Source organism: Psammomys obesus, unplaced genomic scaffold (assembly GCF_907164565.1).
Source record: "Psammomys obesus unplaced genomic scaffold, mPsaObe1.curated_primary_1811, whole genome shotgun sequence".
Taxonomy (NCBI): domain Eukaryota; kingdom Metazoa; phylum Chordata; class Mammalia; order Rodentia; family Muridae; genus Psammomys; species Psammomys obesus.
The window spans coordinates 11,911,422-11,927,705 of record NW_026592510.1 but is presented as its reverse complement, the minus strand read 5'-3'; the positions used below and the strand labels follow the sequence as shown (position 1 = coordinate 11,927,705).

The window sequence follows — 16,284 nt, the reverse complement described above, 5'->3', positions numbered from 1 at the left end:
CGACATCCTTGTAGCTCCTAATTTTAGGCTTCCTTCTTCTTTTTATTGTATTGTTCTGTTTTAGGAGAGGGTGGGAGAAACCAATTTGGATCTGAGATAAAGATCTCCTGCCAGGTGAGAGAGTTTCAGAGAGTGAGTGTGTGTGTGCATGTGTTGGGCCAAGGTTTATGAAGCTTGGCTAGGTAGATTCTGGGCTCCTCTCCATCCAAATACCTTGACACATACTTCATTCACCCCTGACACCCTCAGCTTGTCTCTTCTTGTCTTCTGCTTGCCCGCAACAGGTTAAATGGTGGTATTTACAAGCCACTCTGAATTGATAAAAGAGCACAAACCTGAGAGGCCACTGAGGGGCCAGAAAACAGGGTTCGGGCTGAGGTTTTGGTTGCTGTGGCTTTTAGAAGTGTGATTAGTTGATGGATTCCAGAAGCTTGGCTTCCTCCTTGACCTCTCCCTTCCTCACCCCCACTCCTCCCCTCTAGTCTTTCCAGGCTCCGAATTCTGTTTTCATAACGCCATACCTGGCAGACATTGATAGCCACTTCTGTTCTTTCTGTCCCTAAAGCTCGCCTTTTAACACAGCCAGCTCCCGCTGTGCACAGCCCTGCAAGGTCCAGCGCCCCATTTCCCAGGGAGTGTCAGGTGAGAGAGATTAGAGCCAGCCTGCCCGGGTATGCAGAAGCTCCAGCAGCGAGTGGAGGGTGCAGAACTCGAGCTGTCTCAGCACAGCTCTCTGCTGTAACTGCAAGAGTGTGCAGGAGGCCATGCCCCTCAAGCAGCCTTTAACCACAAAAAGTCCTTTTGAGTTTGCAGCTATGAACAGCGAGGACAGTTTCTCTAGCTAAGGAGCAAGGCTCGCACCCTATGTGATCACAGTCAGTAGCCATCTTTCCCTTCATTCTTTCTTACAAGTATTACTAACATCCTGTGTGTTCGGAAGGTGGCCCGAGCCATGCCTGCTACACGGGATTCCTGTTCTTGCATCTCCTCTTTCAAAGCAAATGAAGCCCAAAAGATGAGTCCAGACACTGATGATATTATTATTATTATTATTATTATTATTATTATTATTATTATTATTGAAATAATGAAGGAGCCAGCATCTTCTATCACTTCATGGTTGCCAGGGCAACCACAGTGGACATCCTGATTCATTTACTTCTGTTTTTTTTTTTTTTAATTAAATACACAAACACTTTTAAAAACAAGCTCAGGTTTATAATTTGATTGGCAGTATCTTTTTAAAAGTCAGTGGTACTTAAAAATCACAGCGTACTGAAACATGTGACAATAGAGATTTTGATAGCGGTTAGAGATTAATGAGCGTCGGCTCTTCTTGGCATTAGAGAATTAATATTACATTGATTTGTGTGCAGCTGCTGTGAAGGTGTGCACACACACACATTTATTGTTAATTCTAAGTTTTTGTTGATATGTGTGTTACGTGTGTGAACACGTGTGCCGTGAGTGCATACGGAGGTCGGTTCTCTTCGAGGGGTCAATTTTCTCCTTGTACATTATGGAAACAGGGTCTCTGGTTTCTGCTGCTGGCTTGTGTCCCCCGGGCATTCTCTTTTTTTTTTTTTTTTTTGAATCTTTTTTTTTTTTTAATTTTATTTTTCTTTTTAGTTACATTTTGTTAACTCTGTGTCCCAGCTGTATCCCGCTCCCTCATTCCCTCCCCAACCCCACACTCCCTCCCTGGTCTCCTCCCTGCCCCTTTCCAAGTCCACTGATAGGGGAGGACCTCCTCCCCTTTCATTTGACCCTGTTTTATCAGGTATCTTTAGGGCTGGCTGCAAAGTCCTCCTCTGTGGCCTAACAGACTGCTCCTCCCCTAGGGGGGGGGGGCAGTCAAACAGCCTGCCCTTGAGATCCTGTTAGAAATAGTCCGTGTTCCCCTTACTTTGGAAAACTACTTGGTTACTGAGCTACCACGGGCCACATCCAAGCAGAAGTTCTAGGTTATATCCATAGATGGTCCTTGGTTGAGTGTCAGTCTCAGAAAAGACCCTGTGCCGGGCATTCTTTTATCTCTACCTCCTATCTCACAGAAGGAGTTCCTGGTTTATCCTTTGAGCCACCACATCTGGCTTATGATTTGGTTCCCTGGGGTTGAACTCAGGCTTTCCATAGCAAGTGTTTTTACTTTCTAAATCAGCTCACCTCTACTGAGTATTTCACCATATACTCGACAAGTCTGCATGGTTACAGCGGCCGCGCCAGGAGGCCTATGTTTCTGCTGTTTAGCACTCTTGTTTCTGGGAAGTCTTTTGGTTTCTTGGCTGACAGCGGTTCCCAGTGAGGTGCGTTTCTTCTGTCTTCCTAGGTCTGGAGTTAGGATGTATTGGTAGTGTTTCTGGATATAATTATTTACTTTCTTTGACAATGTGTTTTTAGAAGCATTTCTAAAAAGCAGTGGTTAGAGCAGAATTTTTCCCCCCAGCTTGTTTCAAAGTTTATAATTGTTATATGCCTCTGTGCCGTAACCCGAGGTAGCTTAACAGAAAGTCACTTTAAAATTAGAATTGTATTGTGCAGTGTGGAATCCAGTTTTTCCAACTGCATGCCGCGCTCTTGTTTGAAATTTTCCTTAAGAGACCAAACAGTGCAAGGTTCTGTCACTGAAGGTTCAGGTAATTTTGTTTTAAGAGAAGATTGACTGCACTGTATTAGTATCTTAGCAAAGTGACTGCTTAGAAGAAAAGTGGGACTTGGTAAAAAGACTTAATATTTAAAAGAAATTTATACAAATTTTACCTTTAAGAGATGGAGCACCTGGTACAAGAACTGCTTCGAAATCGCAGTTGGACAAGTGAAATTATCAAATCATTTTTTAGAAAAGCAAATGAGCTTCAAAACTTATATATGTGTGTATATATGTTATATCATATGGTTAAATATAATTTAAAAATGAGAGAGTGCTGAAGAGGGGCATGTGTCAGGTAGCCCACCTCCTGGGTAGTCAGTGTCAGGAAGCCAGTTCTCTCTCCCCTGAGTGTATTGTTTCAAGACCTGGGCATGTGGGCATGTCATTTCTCTGGATACTTTGGGACCAGGCCTCAGGAAGCCACCCAGCCTGTCCTTCTCCAATTAGTTGTCATCTCTGTCCACAGAAACCGAGGTTTATTGTTCGACCTGTTTGATGGGGCTTCCGCTATTGTTTCAGGTTGAAAGCCTTTGGGAACTTGCTATATGAAATTCACACGAATCCTCACCCTTTGCTGTGTCCATCCTTGGATTTGAGCCAGCATGGCTTATACTACAAAAGTCAACGGTTGTCCTGCAGGTAAGTGGGCGCTGGTGACAGGGAGGAGGAGGCGGGAGGGTATGTCTTTGCTCAAACTGCTTTTTTATTTGTTTTAATAATGGAAAGATAATAGTAAGTGGCCTAGAGAAATAGAATTTGACAGCAACTTTTATCGGTTGAAGTTGTTTCTTCTTTAATATCTTAGAAAACTTGCCTTACACACACACACACACACACACACACACACACACACATTTAGTGGGAGTGGGTATCAGAGGACACCTTTGTGGGAGTCATTACTCACCTTCCATCATGTTGATTGCAAGTAGTGAACTCAGATGGTCAGGCTTGGTAGCAAGTGCCTTTACTCCACCCAGCCATCGGGCCAGACTTTTTTTTTTTCCCCCTTTCTCTTTAATAAAGACAATTCTTACCTCAAAGTTCTGTTGATGCGTTCAGACAAGAGATGTAAAAATCTTGAATGTTGAGCAAGTACTATTCAACTTAGACTTCTCTCGGGGTCATTAAATGAAGGGCGACCAGTTTAGATGCCGAAAATCAGTTCCTAGGTTTTTTTGATGGTACGAGCCATGGGGGAAGGAGGATGTATTGAACAGAGCCCAGACGCCTTTGTTTGTTTCTCCGCTGTCAGAGTTTATCTTATGCGCATTTGGTATTTTGCCTGTGTGTATGTCTGTGTGAGGGTGTCAGATCTAGAGTTATAGATAGTTGAGAGCTCCCATGTGTATGCTGGGAATTGAACCCAGGTCCTCTGGAAAAGCAACCAGTGCTCTTAACTGCTGAGCCATCTCTCCAGCCCCATCACTGAGTGATCTTGTCTTCTACTTGATGGTGTGGCAGTTAGCAGGCTAAGTTCTTTTATTCCCACCTTAGGTATTAATTCTTTGTGCACACATTACACACGTCACAGTAGGCCACGGAATGTCTGTACAGACTAGTTAAAGAGGCCTTACTGAAGACAGAGGCAGTGCAGGTGGTTGAGTAAGATTCACAACCAGGGCAGGATGAGCTGCCTAACCAAGTTCTGATGAGTAGCACCAAGCTGTAACCTGGGGACAGTCTGAAGTCCGGTGCTTATCGATCTTATCCTGTGCTGCTTATACCAGGTGTTTAGATGAAAGGTGACACTGTGTCCATGCTAGCTCTCCCTCCTTTTATGGGACCCAGGTGAGGAGATCATCCCTCATCCATCTGGTATGTTCAGTAATTTCTTGGGCCTCACTTTTCTGTGTCCTCAAGCAAATTATGTGCCTGCTGGTTCACAGTGGATGGACTAGTAGTGGTTTCTAAGATGGAGACTCATCCTGACTCAGCATTTGATTAAAGTGGAGCCACCTGTCGCTTGATAAAATGGAGTCACTCTGGACAAGGCACAGCTTGGAAGCTGTTTCATACAATATTGAGTCACTTAGAGTAGAACATAGCTTGGTCTCCACAAGAGAGAGACTTACTTTCTGGTATAAAGTAATTCTTCAGTGGATTATGTAACAAGCTATATTTTTTGAATCACAAAGACCTGCATTCTGATTTTTATTATAGTTGAGATTTGAGAGAAATTTGTAGAATAAATAGGGGTAGAGTTATCCTAAGAGAGGGTATATAACAGATAAGAGCCTGTGTATGTAACAGCATACTGGCGATTGAGTCTTCTCTTGAAGAGTTTTTTGCTGAGCAGACGCATGATTGACAGCAGAGAGCTTCCTTCTCCAGGGCCTGACCCCAGAGTTCTAGCTTTGCTGACTCTGAGCACCCTCATGTGCAGGCATTGTACTCAAGAGGGACAGAGACTTAGAGGCAGGAGACTGTGGTCAGCTTTTGAGCTCTGCTCCTACGGTAGAGACCTTTCCCACCTCCCGCCTGCCTACTTGCTGACCTTGACTTGGTCTGCCCTTCCCTTCTCCTGAGATCTGATAGCAACAGTAACTTTTCCCCCACTTGGTTTCCTGCCTAGTAGGTCCGGGCATCAAGTGTGAGAGTAATGGAAAGTCCTCAGGTTCATGTTTTGCAGGGTGTATAATCATGAATGGTTACTGCAAGGCGGTGTCTGTCGGGTCCAAGTAGGCCTGCAAGCCAGGGCTCTCAAGCTTCCTGAAGCTGCACCCCTTTAACACAGTTAGTCCTTCATGTTGTGGTGACCCCTAACCACAAAATTATCTTTGTTGTTACTTCACGACTATGATTTTGTTACTGTTCCGGATCCTAATGTAAATGTCTGTGTTTTCTGGTAGTCTTAGGCCACTCCTGTGAAAGGGTCATTTGCCCTTCAAGGGTGTCATGACCCACAGGTTGAGAACCACGGCTTTAAGCAACTCGGTCAGCTCCCTTTTCTGTTCTCCATAGGGACCTGAACTCACATATACATACCCCCTCCCCCACACAGATAGTCATTATTTAAAAAATTAAAATAGTTTTAGAAATTAATTTTTTTGTGTGTTGATTAGGTCTTTTGTGTGTGTGTGGGGTCTTTTGACACAAGCTAGACTCTTCTGAGAAGAGGGAACCTTAACTGAGAAAATGCCTCCCTAAACTTGGCTTTAGGCAAGTCTGTGGGGCATTTCCTTGATGAATAGTTGATGTAGGAAGGCCCAGCTCATGGTGAGTGATAGCACCCCTGGGCAGGGGCTCTGAGGTACATAAAAAAGGAAGCGAAGTAAATGACGGGAGGGGGAACAGAACCAGTAAGCAGCACCCTTTCATGGCCCCTTCAGCTCCTGCCTCCAGGCTTATGCTTGGATTTCTGTCCTGACTTCCCACAAGGACAGCCTGTGATGTGGACGGGTAAGCTAATAAATAAGCCCCTCCCTCCCTCCTTTTGGTCCTAAGCAAACTAAGACAGTATGTATGGAGGCCGGGCAGCTAGTGGGAGCTAGTTACCAGTCTGTACTATGAGGAAGAAAAAAAAAAAAAGGAACTTAATTTGGGTCATTTAGTAGACACTTTAGATTAAGCTATGTGGTTTTGTGTTTGTGGGTTGTTGGTTTCCCCCCAAATAAAGTCGTGTGTTTGATTATTTTTTTATTATGCTTCCCTTAAATGTGGTATCCCAACCCTCCCCCTAAAAATAACTGTCTGGGGTTCATAGAGCCAGCATAGGCAGTGCTTTTTACGTCCTTACGAATCAAGGAGAAGTGGCTCATAAAAAAGCGTTACGAGAGCAAATAACACTGCCCCTCGGCTGCCGTCACGAAGACTGACCGCACACTGAACCACTTAGGGTTCTCCCTGGGGAGGGGGTGGCCCTGTGTCCTTCCGCACTCCAGCTTCTCCACCGAGTTCTTGAGATAGGATGGGCAAAGTGTGCTGACTAAAATGAGAGCAAATCAGTGCTGCAATTTGTAAACCGTTTTTAGGATACGGTTCTGACACAGAGGTCAAGATTGAGTGAGGCGTGCCCAAGGTTGCCTGCACTACCCAGCTTAAGAAATAAACGGTGGGTGCCAGAACACTGCAAGTACTGAGGACCTGCTGTGCGCCGGACACTGTTTTTGTACGAAACTGAATCTGCCCTCTGCGATTACATACAGTGGAAGCCAGGGCCTCCTGTGGGCAGGGATGCTAAAAGAGAACATGTGTTTACGCCACAGAAGTACTGTGTCTTCGATTCACATTTAATGGGTGATCCTCTGCTTGCTTCACTGGGCAAACCTGCCCCACCTGCACCACCTCCGTTTGCAGCGCCCTCCTTGTCACTCACGCCTTTCTGCATGGGTCACTGTCATAGCTCGCTGTCTCTTTAGCAGAGCCTCAGCTGGTGCAGTTCGTACACGTTCATTCAAAACACTACTAGTGGCTGTGGAATCTGCTCTCATGAGCTTGATTCAGCATAGATTGCTCTTGACTCTTCTGTAACCAGCTAGGCAGTAAACAAGGATCGCCGGTGAGAAAGGTAACTGGGTTTCTTCAGGGTCTCAAAAACGGGGACAGCCTGTTCTTCGGCTGAGTTCCCAAGTCATGTTGTAAACTGTCTACCCTGATTGATACCTCTCTAAACACTAATTAATGTTGTGAAACCTTAATTAGGGCCTAGAATTCCTTCAGAAGCCAAATAACAAGTGGCTGATTTGTCAGATGAAGATAATAACATGAGTCCTCTCTTCCTCACAGGACAGGTGTGAACTTTGTCATGCAATGGTCTGTGGTTCTATCGAGATGGGGTCTCCAGGCTGGCTTTGAACTCAGTCCTTTTTCCTCCTCCTGAGTGCTGGGATTTAGGCATGCATTTACACTCTCTATGAAAGAACACTTTCTAAGACACAAAGTGTGTGTCAGACATCAGGGGACAGGCCAGTTGTTGTCCCTGCTGTGAGCCCCTGTTCTGGTGCCCTCATGTGGAACCCAGGCAGGTGCTGAGACATCCGGGCAGGCTTGCTCTAACTGTTGAATGGACTGAATGAATGAGGGTGGTTAACTGGCTTTTCTGGTCACTGTTAACATCTTCCAGTTTGCTAATAGTGGCCTTCCCTCCTTTATGGCTTCCCCCTCTTGTAGGTGAGTATAATCTTTCTTGAGATGTCCACTGGCTTACGATACCTGCTCGCTTATTTACTGACTGAATGAAACAGTAAAAATTGTTGGGGCTGGAGAGAGGCTCAGCGGTGGAAGAACATTCACTGCCCTTGCAGAGGACTTGGGCTCCCAGCACTCAGATGCCAACCGGCTGTAACTCCAGCTCCAGCGGCTCTGACGCATGCCCTCTTCTGGCCTTTGTGGGCACCAGGCGCACAGAGTGGTACGCTGTATCTGTGCCAGCAAACCCTTCTACACGTGAAAGGAAAATAATTTTGTATTCTATTTTTAAAAATCAACTTGATAGCATTCATAAATTTGGTGGGAAAACAGAAGAGGGCGTACCTACAAGCTCATAATAGAATAGGTCTTTTTGATTTTGAGGCAGGGTTTCTCTGTGTAGCCTTGGCTGTCCTGGAACTTGATCTGTAGACCAGGCCGGCCTCAAACTCACAGAGATCCGCCTGCATCTGCCTCCCAAGGGTTGGGATTAAAGGCGTGCAACACTACCTCCCAGCTCTTTCATAATAGGCCTTATTTTTTAGCATTGTTCCTTCCCTGGCAGACAAACTTAGGGTTTCAGTAAGTTTCCATACAATTTAGTACATAGCCCTTGGCCTTAACACTTTCTTCATTCTGCCCAGTCTTCATGGAAAATAGCTTTCAAATTGGTCTTTGTGACAGCTTCCTGGTACTTCTTGTCATATTTCTAGCAGCTTGGTTACCCTTCCGTTCTTGTTGAGGTGTTTGGAATAAATGTTGCCGTACCTTCCCTCGGTAAAGACAATGATGCAAAAAAAAAAAAAAAAAAAACTTCTTCTTGCCCTGCTGTTTTTTTCTCCTCTTCCATGATTTCCTGAGAGTAATTTCAGAGAAATGGGAGGGAGCCAAAGGGTACAGCTTTTTAGTGGCTTCAGTAAGTGTCAAGAGGGCTTGAATCCGCTTAGCCCGCTCAGTGATTTGGCTGTGGATTTTGTCTCTATGCTGATCTCAAATGAGGTACAAAGGGCATTGATAAGGCCGGGTCAAGCAGACTGAGCCCAAGACTCCTGTAGAGCAGGCAGAGCTAGCTGCAGCACCCACAGCCCACTCTGGGTTGTGTAAATATTTTTTCTGGGCAGGCGCATTTCTCAAACAGAACTCTGAGCCCACTGAAGGTGAGCCTCGCAGCTAGAATTTCCAGTTTAAACGCTTCTCCACACCGGCTAGCCTGCCTGGAGTCGCCATGGGTTTTCTGAGACCATCTTTAGAAAGGACACAGCCACGCTGCAGTGCGTTCATGGCGGTGAGTGCCAGCCCTGGCGTCGGTTACCCTGTCCCCACAGGCAGAGCTCGAGAACTCCTTAGAAAACTGCTATGCTCCACGACTTCCCAGGGTCTCTTGATTCTGTCAGATGTCTATTAGGCCTTGTATTTTCCCATAAGTAGTGTCATCAGTCAGAAAAAGCCAAGAGTAAAACCGAGTTTCTTAACTTAAGAAGTACAGGTGGGAAGGAGCTAGAGGTGTCTTTTATTTCAGTTGTGAGGAGGTCTTTCCTTTCAGCTATCTGACCTCTCTTTGCTCCTTGGATGACATAAGACAACTGTGAAGCTGACACAGTGAGTCAGTGGCTAAGGCGAGGCTGCCTCATGATGACATTGACAGTGTATTTAATATCTGATAAGATGGTGTGAGAAAACAGACCAAGAGAGGTAGGGGTGTGTGTGTGTGTGTGTGTATTTCAGCAAATTTACACCTGAAAAGTGGAATGTCCTTTAAGATAGGGATTATCAGCCAGGCGAGGTGGCACATGCCTATAATCCCAGCACTCAAGGAGGCAGAGACAGGCAGATCTTTAGTGAGTTTGAGGCCAGCCTGGTCTACAAAGCAAGTTCCAGGATAGCCAGGGCTCTGTTAGACAGAGAAATCCTATCTCAAAAAAAAAAAAAAAAAAGGAAAAAAAAAAGGATTATGGTAATAGTTTTTTTTCTTTAATGTGTGTTAGTTTCTTAGTGTGCATGATAAAGGTTGTGTTGATAGTTTGCTTTTTAATACACATTAATGTGCATTGTTCATTCAGTTAAATTAATTAACCTATTTAATGCCTTATATTTCTTTACTGTGCCATGTACTTCCTTCCTAGAATAATCTGTGTTTATTTATTCGATTTAATTAGGTTGTGCATCTCAGCTTTTAATAAAAGTTAGCTATTAATTTATTGAAGGCTAATTCCACACCAGTGATAAATAAAATCATTTTTCTCATAGCTATGATCTTTGACAAGGCTGTTGTGGTTTTTGTTTGTCTGGTTTGTTTGCTTGCATGATTTTTTTAAGGCAGGTAGTTTTGAGTTTCATAACTGTTAAAATGCCAACACCAGTTACAAATAGAAGATCCTGGGTGTGTTGTTGTTGTTGTTGTTGTTGTTGTTGTTTTGGAGTCTGGCCTGTGTGGCTAAGCTGAGCCCCAGAGTTGATCCTCACCACTATCGAGGTTGTGAAAGATCCTTCCTGCCCAAGGCTTGCCTGCTGGGCTAACTCTCAAGGCTTGGCCTTCACCTGGAACCAGCTTCAGCTCCCAAGCATTCTTTCTCCAAGGCTTGCCCAGTCATAATGGGTTAAGCATCAGATTTCAAGTAGGTGATTAGGGCTGAAGCTAAGCTGGGACTGGTGATCCCTGCCAGTGAGTACCAGCCTCTTTGGGCGTAGGAAGGAGAGAAAAGGAGTCCTGTTCCTGGGGCAGGGCAAAGAAACCCTGGGCTGCAGATGTCTGCCATGCTGACACTAAGAACCTGGGGAGCCAGCACAGCCCTTACCACCAGCTCTGGCAATTTCATGCTCTAGGAATTCCCATGGTGAGTATTGCTAGTTTTTTACTATTTGCACTTCCACTCTTAGCTGGCTCCAGCAGGCCGGCAGCATCTATCCACGGATAACTTACTTTTCCCAGGGGCTGCCTTCTGCCTGTGCCTCGAAGCAGTTCGGTCCATCTCCTTTGCGCAGTCTCTAAGAGGTTTCTATGGCCTGGGTGGAGATGGACTAGAAGGGCTCCTAGTCTCTGCTTTGGGGCTCTTCCCTGTAAAAAGCTGCTTGAGTTGATCTGGCATAAAGAATATTAGCATAGTTCCTACATTCATAGAAGCGATACATTTTTACTCTTTTCTGGAAATTTTTATTAAAATCGCCATGAGTAGACCTCACTAATAAAATTTTGATTGAGGACCTGGAAATGAGATTTTTTTTTTTTTTTAAGTATCAATTCAAACTGCTGTAGACATTCTCAGGCCGAACAAGGTAGGATTCTCCTTTTTTTCTCTTGGCTACTCTGTGAAATGTTTTCTGAGTGGGCTGTTCACTGGCACATTCACTTTCATATTCTTAAGGGAAAATATGCTTGCATTTAGGAGATGAATTGGGCTCAGTTTTGGGGCTGTACAGCTCATTAAGAAGACTAAAACCAGAACTTGAAAATATGTTGTCCATTTGTGTCTCAGCACCAGTGACCTATCTCAGAAGGAAGTTTTGTACAGACAGGCGGTCGTCCCACTTTCAAATTCTGTTTCTATTTTGAGGATTTTTAAAAATACAGTGACCAGATTCCTCATCCGAGCCGTTCTTAGAACCAGTGACAGCTGGAATTCAGACTAAGTCGTATTTTTCAGTCATTTTTGATCAGTCACGATAGACAGAAAAGCTGTGCCAGGGCACTAGCTGTTGGATTTGCAGAATTTAACTTAGCTGGAAAGTTAAACTTCAGAAGTCCCAAGTCGGCCTCATTTTATGGCAAGCCAGATTTGATTGATCCCTTGGCAGTTCCTTCACGTGGATCAGAGGCTGTAGACTCTGTTACATCTTCACCATGTAAATCTTTCTTTAAGGAGTCAGGTAAGCATTCAGAGAAGCAATCTGCTGTGTTCACTTGCGTTCTTTTCCTGTGACTTCATGTAAGTGAGGAAGGTTTTTCTCTTCAAGAGATCTTTTGCATTTTGAATATACTTCCTGGGACTGGAGAATTGTCTCAGTGGTTAAACTGCCTGCTGAACAAACATGAGGTCCTGAATTCAAATCCCTAGCACTCACATAAGAGCCAGGTGTGGTTGCAGATATCTGTAACTCTGGCGTTGCTGAGGGGAGCAGAGGGGGTGGACCTCTGAAGTGTGCTGGCGAGTCAGTATGGCCAATTAGTGAGTTCAGAAAGAGCCCGTCTCAGCCTGGCATGGTGGCGCACCCTTTAATCCTGGCACTTGGGAGGAGAGACAGGCGAATCTGTGAGTTCAAGGCTAGACTGGTTTACATACTGAGCTCCAGAACAGTCAGGGCTACATAGGGAGATCCTGTTTCAAACAAACAACAAAAAAAAGTAATACAGTGGAGTATGATAGAGTCATACGCCTGCATGATCTGTGGCCTCCCACCAGTCAGTGCACACACAGTCACGTGTGTGTGCATATGAAAAAGGATTTTAAAAAACCAAAGCGTTCCTTGTTAGGGAGGACCAAAAGTGAGTTCCTGTGGCTGCTGGATTTGTTCACATAACATTTGGTTGAGTTGATAAACCCCATCAGCTTTGCAAATAACTTTGTGAAAACATTGATTGGGCAAACCCTGTCCACTTTTCCCATTCCTGCCTCTTCCGGGTCCTTTCCTCTCCTGTCAACTGCCCATTAGTCCAAGGCCTCTTGTTTCTCTGCCACAGGTGTGTGTTAGAGTCTCCTGCAAGAAAGAGACAAATACTTCAAGCTAGAAACTGGGGGAGAGTAGGGAGAGAGACTAGACATTTCCAGTGGCTCACAAACCTAGTGTTTAATATCATTGTAACACTGCTGGTGTGTGTCAGCTCTTACATTCTTCCTCTCTTCTGAGCCACCCTCCCTTAAGTCCAGAGACCCACCAAGGTGGAGCCTGACGCTCTGTCCTTCAGTATTTTTGAGGGGCTAGGGTCCTGCATTCCAACTGGGGACACACCAAGACAAGTTTGGGGGTGTAACCTGTTTGCCTACTCCCCTCAAACTGTGAAGACAAAGGCTGGTTTGTCATCCCATGCCCTGGCAGAGGATGCCGAAGTGCCTGCTGGGTGTATGTAGCCTGTTACCCTCACTGGTGCCTGGCCTGAGGGTGGTGAATCAGCCTGATGATACATTGGCGTTTACAACACGGAAGGGTGGAGACCTGGAAGTCTGTGGGCCAGTGGGGGAGGAGGAAAGGTTTGCCTGCCTGTGAAACAATTCCAACAATGTAGCTTACAGGAAAAAGTTGCAAAACACAAAGCCCTGTGCCACCAGATTTTTTTTTTCCAGTAGCACCAGGCTCTGTGTAGCTTCCAAATCTGCCCTGGGGACAGTGTAAGGTGAGTGGCCCCAGTGTTCCATGAACTTTAGGGCTGGTCACCTGTGTGGTCCCAAAGGGGCCACGGTGAGCCCATGCTTCTCCCAGACTCTCAGTGTTAGCGTTTAGGCAGCCTGTTTCTCAGTTGCCTAGTAACCTAGGATGTCATCATGTGTCGCCCACCAGGTGTGTGGCAGAGGCACCTGGCAGACGGGTTCAGCTGTGCAGGAGCTATAAATGGACCTCTGACTCTTACCTGGCTCTCTTGCTCTCTTGCCGTCTCCTGCCCTCTCTCCTTCGCTCTCTCTCCATCTCCATCCAGTAAGCCTTTTTCATATAATATACTCTGTTGTGTGCATCATTTTTAAAAATAATAGCACTCAGCAGGCACAGAAGCAGCTGTAACTATTTGTCCTCTGAACACAGTGCTAGGACTTTTTTCTGGACACCAGAAAATAGCAGGCTGGAGCCCACAATGCCTCCAAGTACTGAGGTGAACTAAAGAAGCCCAAAGTAGGCATCTCCTAGAAGGTTAATGGAATAGCGGGCCTAGGGGCTTTTCCTCTGGGAAATTATTCTTTGGTATTCCCTGGACACCATGACATCGAGAAAGACAATCTTGCCAGTAGTTTTGAATTAAAGTTGTAGTTTAGGGACTTATAGGCAGAGTGCTGGGAAACTGTAGAAACACTTGAATTTAGAAGATCCATTCAGTGGCTCACTTCAAAATACCCGCTCAGAGCTGCATTTGGCAGGGACACACAGCTGGCTCCCTGCTTTGTGTGCTGAGTCAGCTTGGGGCCCCTGGAAAACACACCTCCCCTCTTTTCTTTTCTCATTAGGTTGTGGTTTTGTTTTGTTAGGGATGATGGGGCAAGATTCTTAGCTTTTCTGTCTCCTCAAGTACTCTTTCCCCCGTTAATGTTAGAACTATTTTCTTAACTCTGAACCTTCATTCAGGGCCAATTTTGACGTAAACCGTCATTTGCCTGAGGAAACCATGATGGGTTTTCTGGGCCTTGAGGTGGTGAGAAGCCAGATAACTGTGCAAGAAGGAGGGTTGTCTGCTCTATCCCAGTTCTGTTCCCTAGCCCGAGGCTTAGCTCGAAGCACTGTTCTCAGGGTCTGAGAGCCTTTCCTGTGTCTGTGAATACAGGCCCTTCATAGCCTTCATATCCTGCGACTCTGCTTTGCCAGCAATATTCATTGGTAGAAACTGTGGAACTCATCTTTCCTTTTCAAAATCTTTTCTCAACATCTCTTTTCTTGTTGTTTTGTTTTGGTTTTGCTTGATTATGTATGTCTGTGGGTATGTGGATATGAGTTCAGAGAGGTGCCTTAGAAGTCCAGAAGAGGGTGTTGGAGGCCCTGTAGCTGGAGTTACAAGTGGTTGTGAGATGCCTGATATGCGTGCTGGTAACCAAACTCCAGTGCTCTGGAAGAGCGGCAAAAGCCCCTCACCACTGAGCCATCTCCAGCCCTTCCACTTTCTTTCTTTTCCTCCCTTCCTTCCTTCCTTCCTTCCTTCCTTCCTTCCTTTCTTCCTTCCTTCCTTCCTTCCTTCTTCCTTCTCTTTCTTAATTCCAAGAGTGTTTTGCATACCTATCTAATGATCACCACCACCTGCTTTCACTGAACAGTAAGGGACAGGAATCACGTTATATAGTCTTTGTGGTCTCCCTTGCTCTGTGGTCCAGCAGACCCCTGTCCAGCCACACCTTCAGAGCATCTGTGTTCTTCTGCTTACACTGGGCACAAGCTTCAGAGCAAAAAGCAGGATTGGGGGGCTGAAATGGGCCCTGTCGCCTGGCCATCTGACATGGTTCGAGCCCCAGAGTGTCCTGACCAGCCTGTTTTCCCGAGTCCCTTGAGCTGCTGGCTCACACGTGCTCTGGGTGATTCCATGACCCGAACAGATGGCTTTCACTGTGTCACACACTCCAACTCCCATTGTACCTCTTGATGCACAGGTTGCAGTATCAGCTTTCACTCCATCTTTTGCTCAATGGCAGGCTTTAGTGACATCATCAGTGAAACTCTGGTGCAGAGAGAGGGCCAAAATGGTGTGTGAGAGTATAGTGAATGTGGCTGTCCTTGGAAGGCTGTTCAGAGGCTACTTGGAAAGTTCTTTCAGGCTCCCATGGCCTCTTTTCTTTGTTCTTTTCACTGCTTGTTAAGAACCCAGCCAGAGGGAGGAGGCAGAGGACCAACTGACTCCTTTGGTCAAGCTTATTTAATCTGGTTTGGCGAACTCCTTACAACCGTGGGTGGGACCTGGGCTGGAGATTTTGGGTGTCTGGGGCTATGGCGCGGAGGTAGAGTCTTTGCTTGTAATGTCCCAGGTTCAATCCCTGGTGCTGCCAAAAGTAAAAAGGTAAACTACAACTAAAACAATGATTTTTAAATATCAGCTAGACATACCCATTCCTTTAATCTGGTGAGGATAATAATGGGGGGGGGGGGAGACAGCAGGACATGTGGAAACTCAATTCAGCTGGAGACTCCAGCTGAATCCTCTGCTCAGGGAAGGGTGATAACAAAACAGGCTTCTCTCTCTTTTTTTGTCCTTTAAGATAGGAGAGAGATAGGGTCCCCTTCTCCATCACTCTCCTGAGAAGAACCACACCCCTCTGCTGCCAGGACACACCCTTCTCCTGTTGCATGCTGGGTGGCCCCTCCTGGGAAAGTCGGCCCTTACATTAAGTCTCACGAACAGGTCTTGCTAATCCAGGTGTGTAAGAGAGCCCTCTTCCAACACCCAGGGTGGAGCCAGATATACACCCTACAGAAGAAACAAGGGTGCAGTGCCTCTAATCCTTAGCAAGTCCTGTCACCCCGTGGATGGTGAGAAAAGTAGGTAGAGGAGCATTGGTGCCATGAGAAGGAACTGTACCCACTGTTTTCTTCCATACCCACCATTCTCCAGAGACACCAGAGATCCATACACCCCACCATCAGCCTGAGGGTAGAGGAGAAGCAAAAGTACAGTGAGGGATTTGAATGCTTAAGGGTTAGGAGAAAATCCCCAGTGCAGCAGAAACAGCCTAGGCCCTAGAAGGAATCCAGTGAGTTCTCCCAACCTGTCTCTTTAAAGATGAACACTGGTCAGTGGAGTGGTTCTGCAAGAAAACCAAGAGAGTGTTGAGGATGTGACAGTGTTGTTTTGGTTGTTATCCTTGCCATTGATCTTGGGCTTTTTGTTT

General features: G+C 45.7%; 1 protein-coding gene across 2 annotated transcripts in view; it reads left to right on the top strand.

Moving 5' to 3' along the window:
* Kank1 (KN motif and ankyrin repeat domains 1) overlaps positions 1-16,284 on the top strand; it is a 186,884-nt gene that overhangs the window by 128,763 nt on the left and 41,837 nt on the right. Inside the window, exon 3 of one of the 2 annotated variants that reach the window (XM_055613874.1) lies at positions 3,170-3,289. In XM_055613874.1, the coding sequence (XP_055469849.1) occupies positions 3,253-3,289 (37 nt within the window). In that variant the 5' untranslated portion in view covers positions 3,170-3,252. Of the gene's footprint in view, positions 1-3,169; positions 3,290-8,993; positions 9,063-16,284 lie in introns of those variants that run through there. The other variant, XM_055613876.1, reaches the window with a different exon arrangement.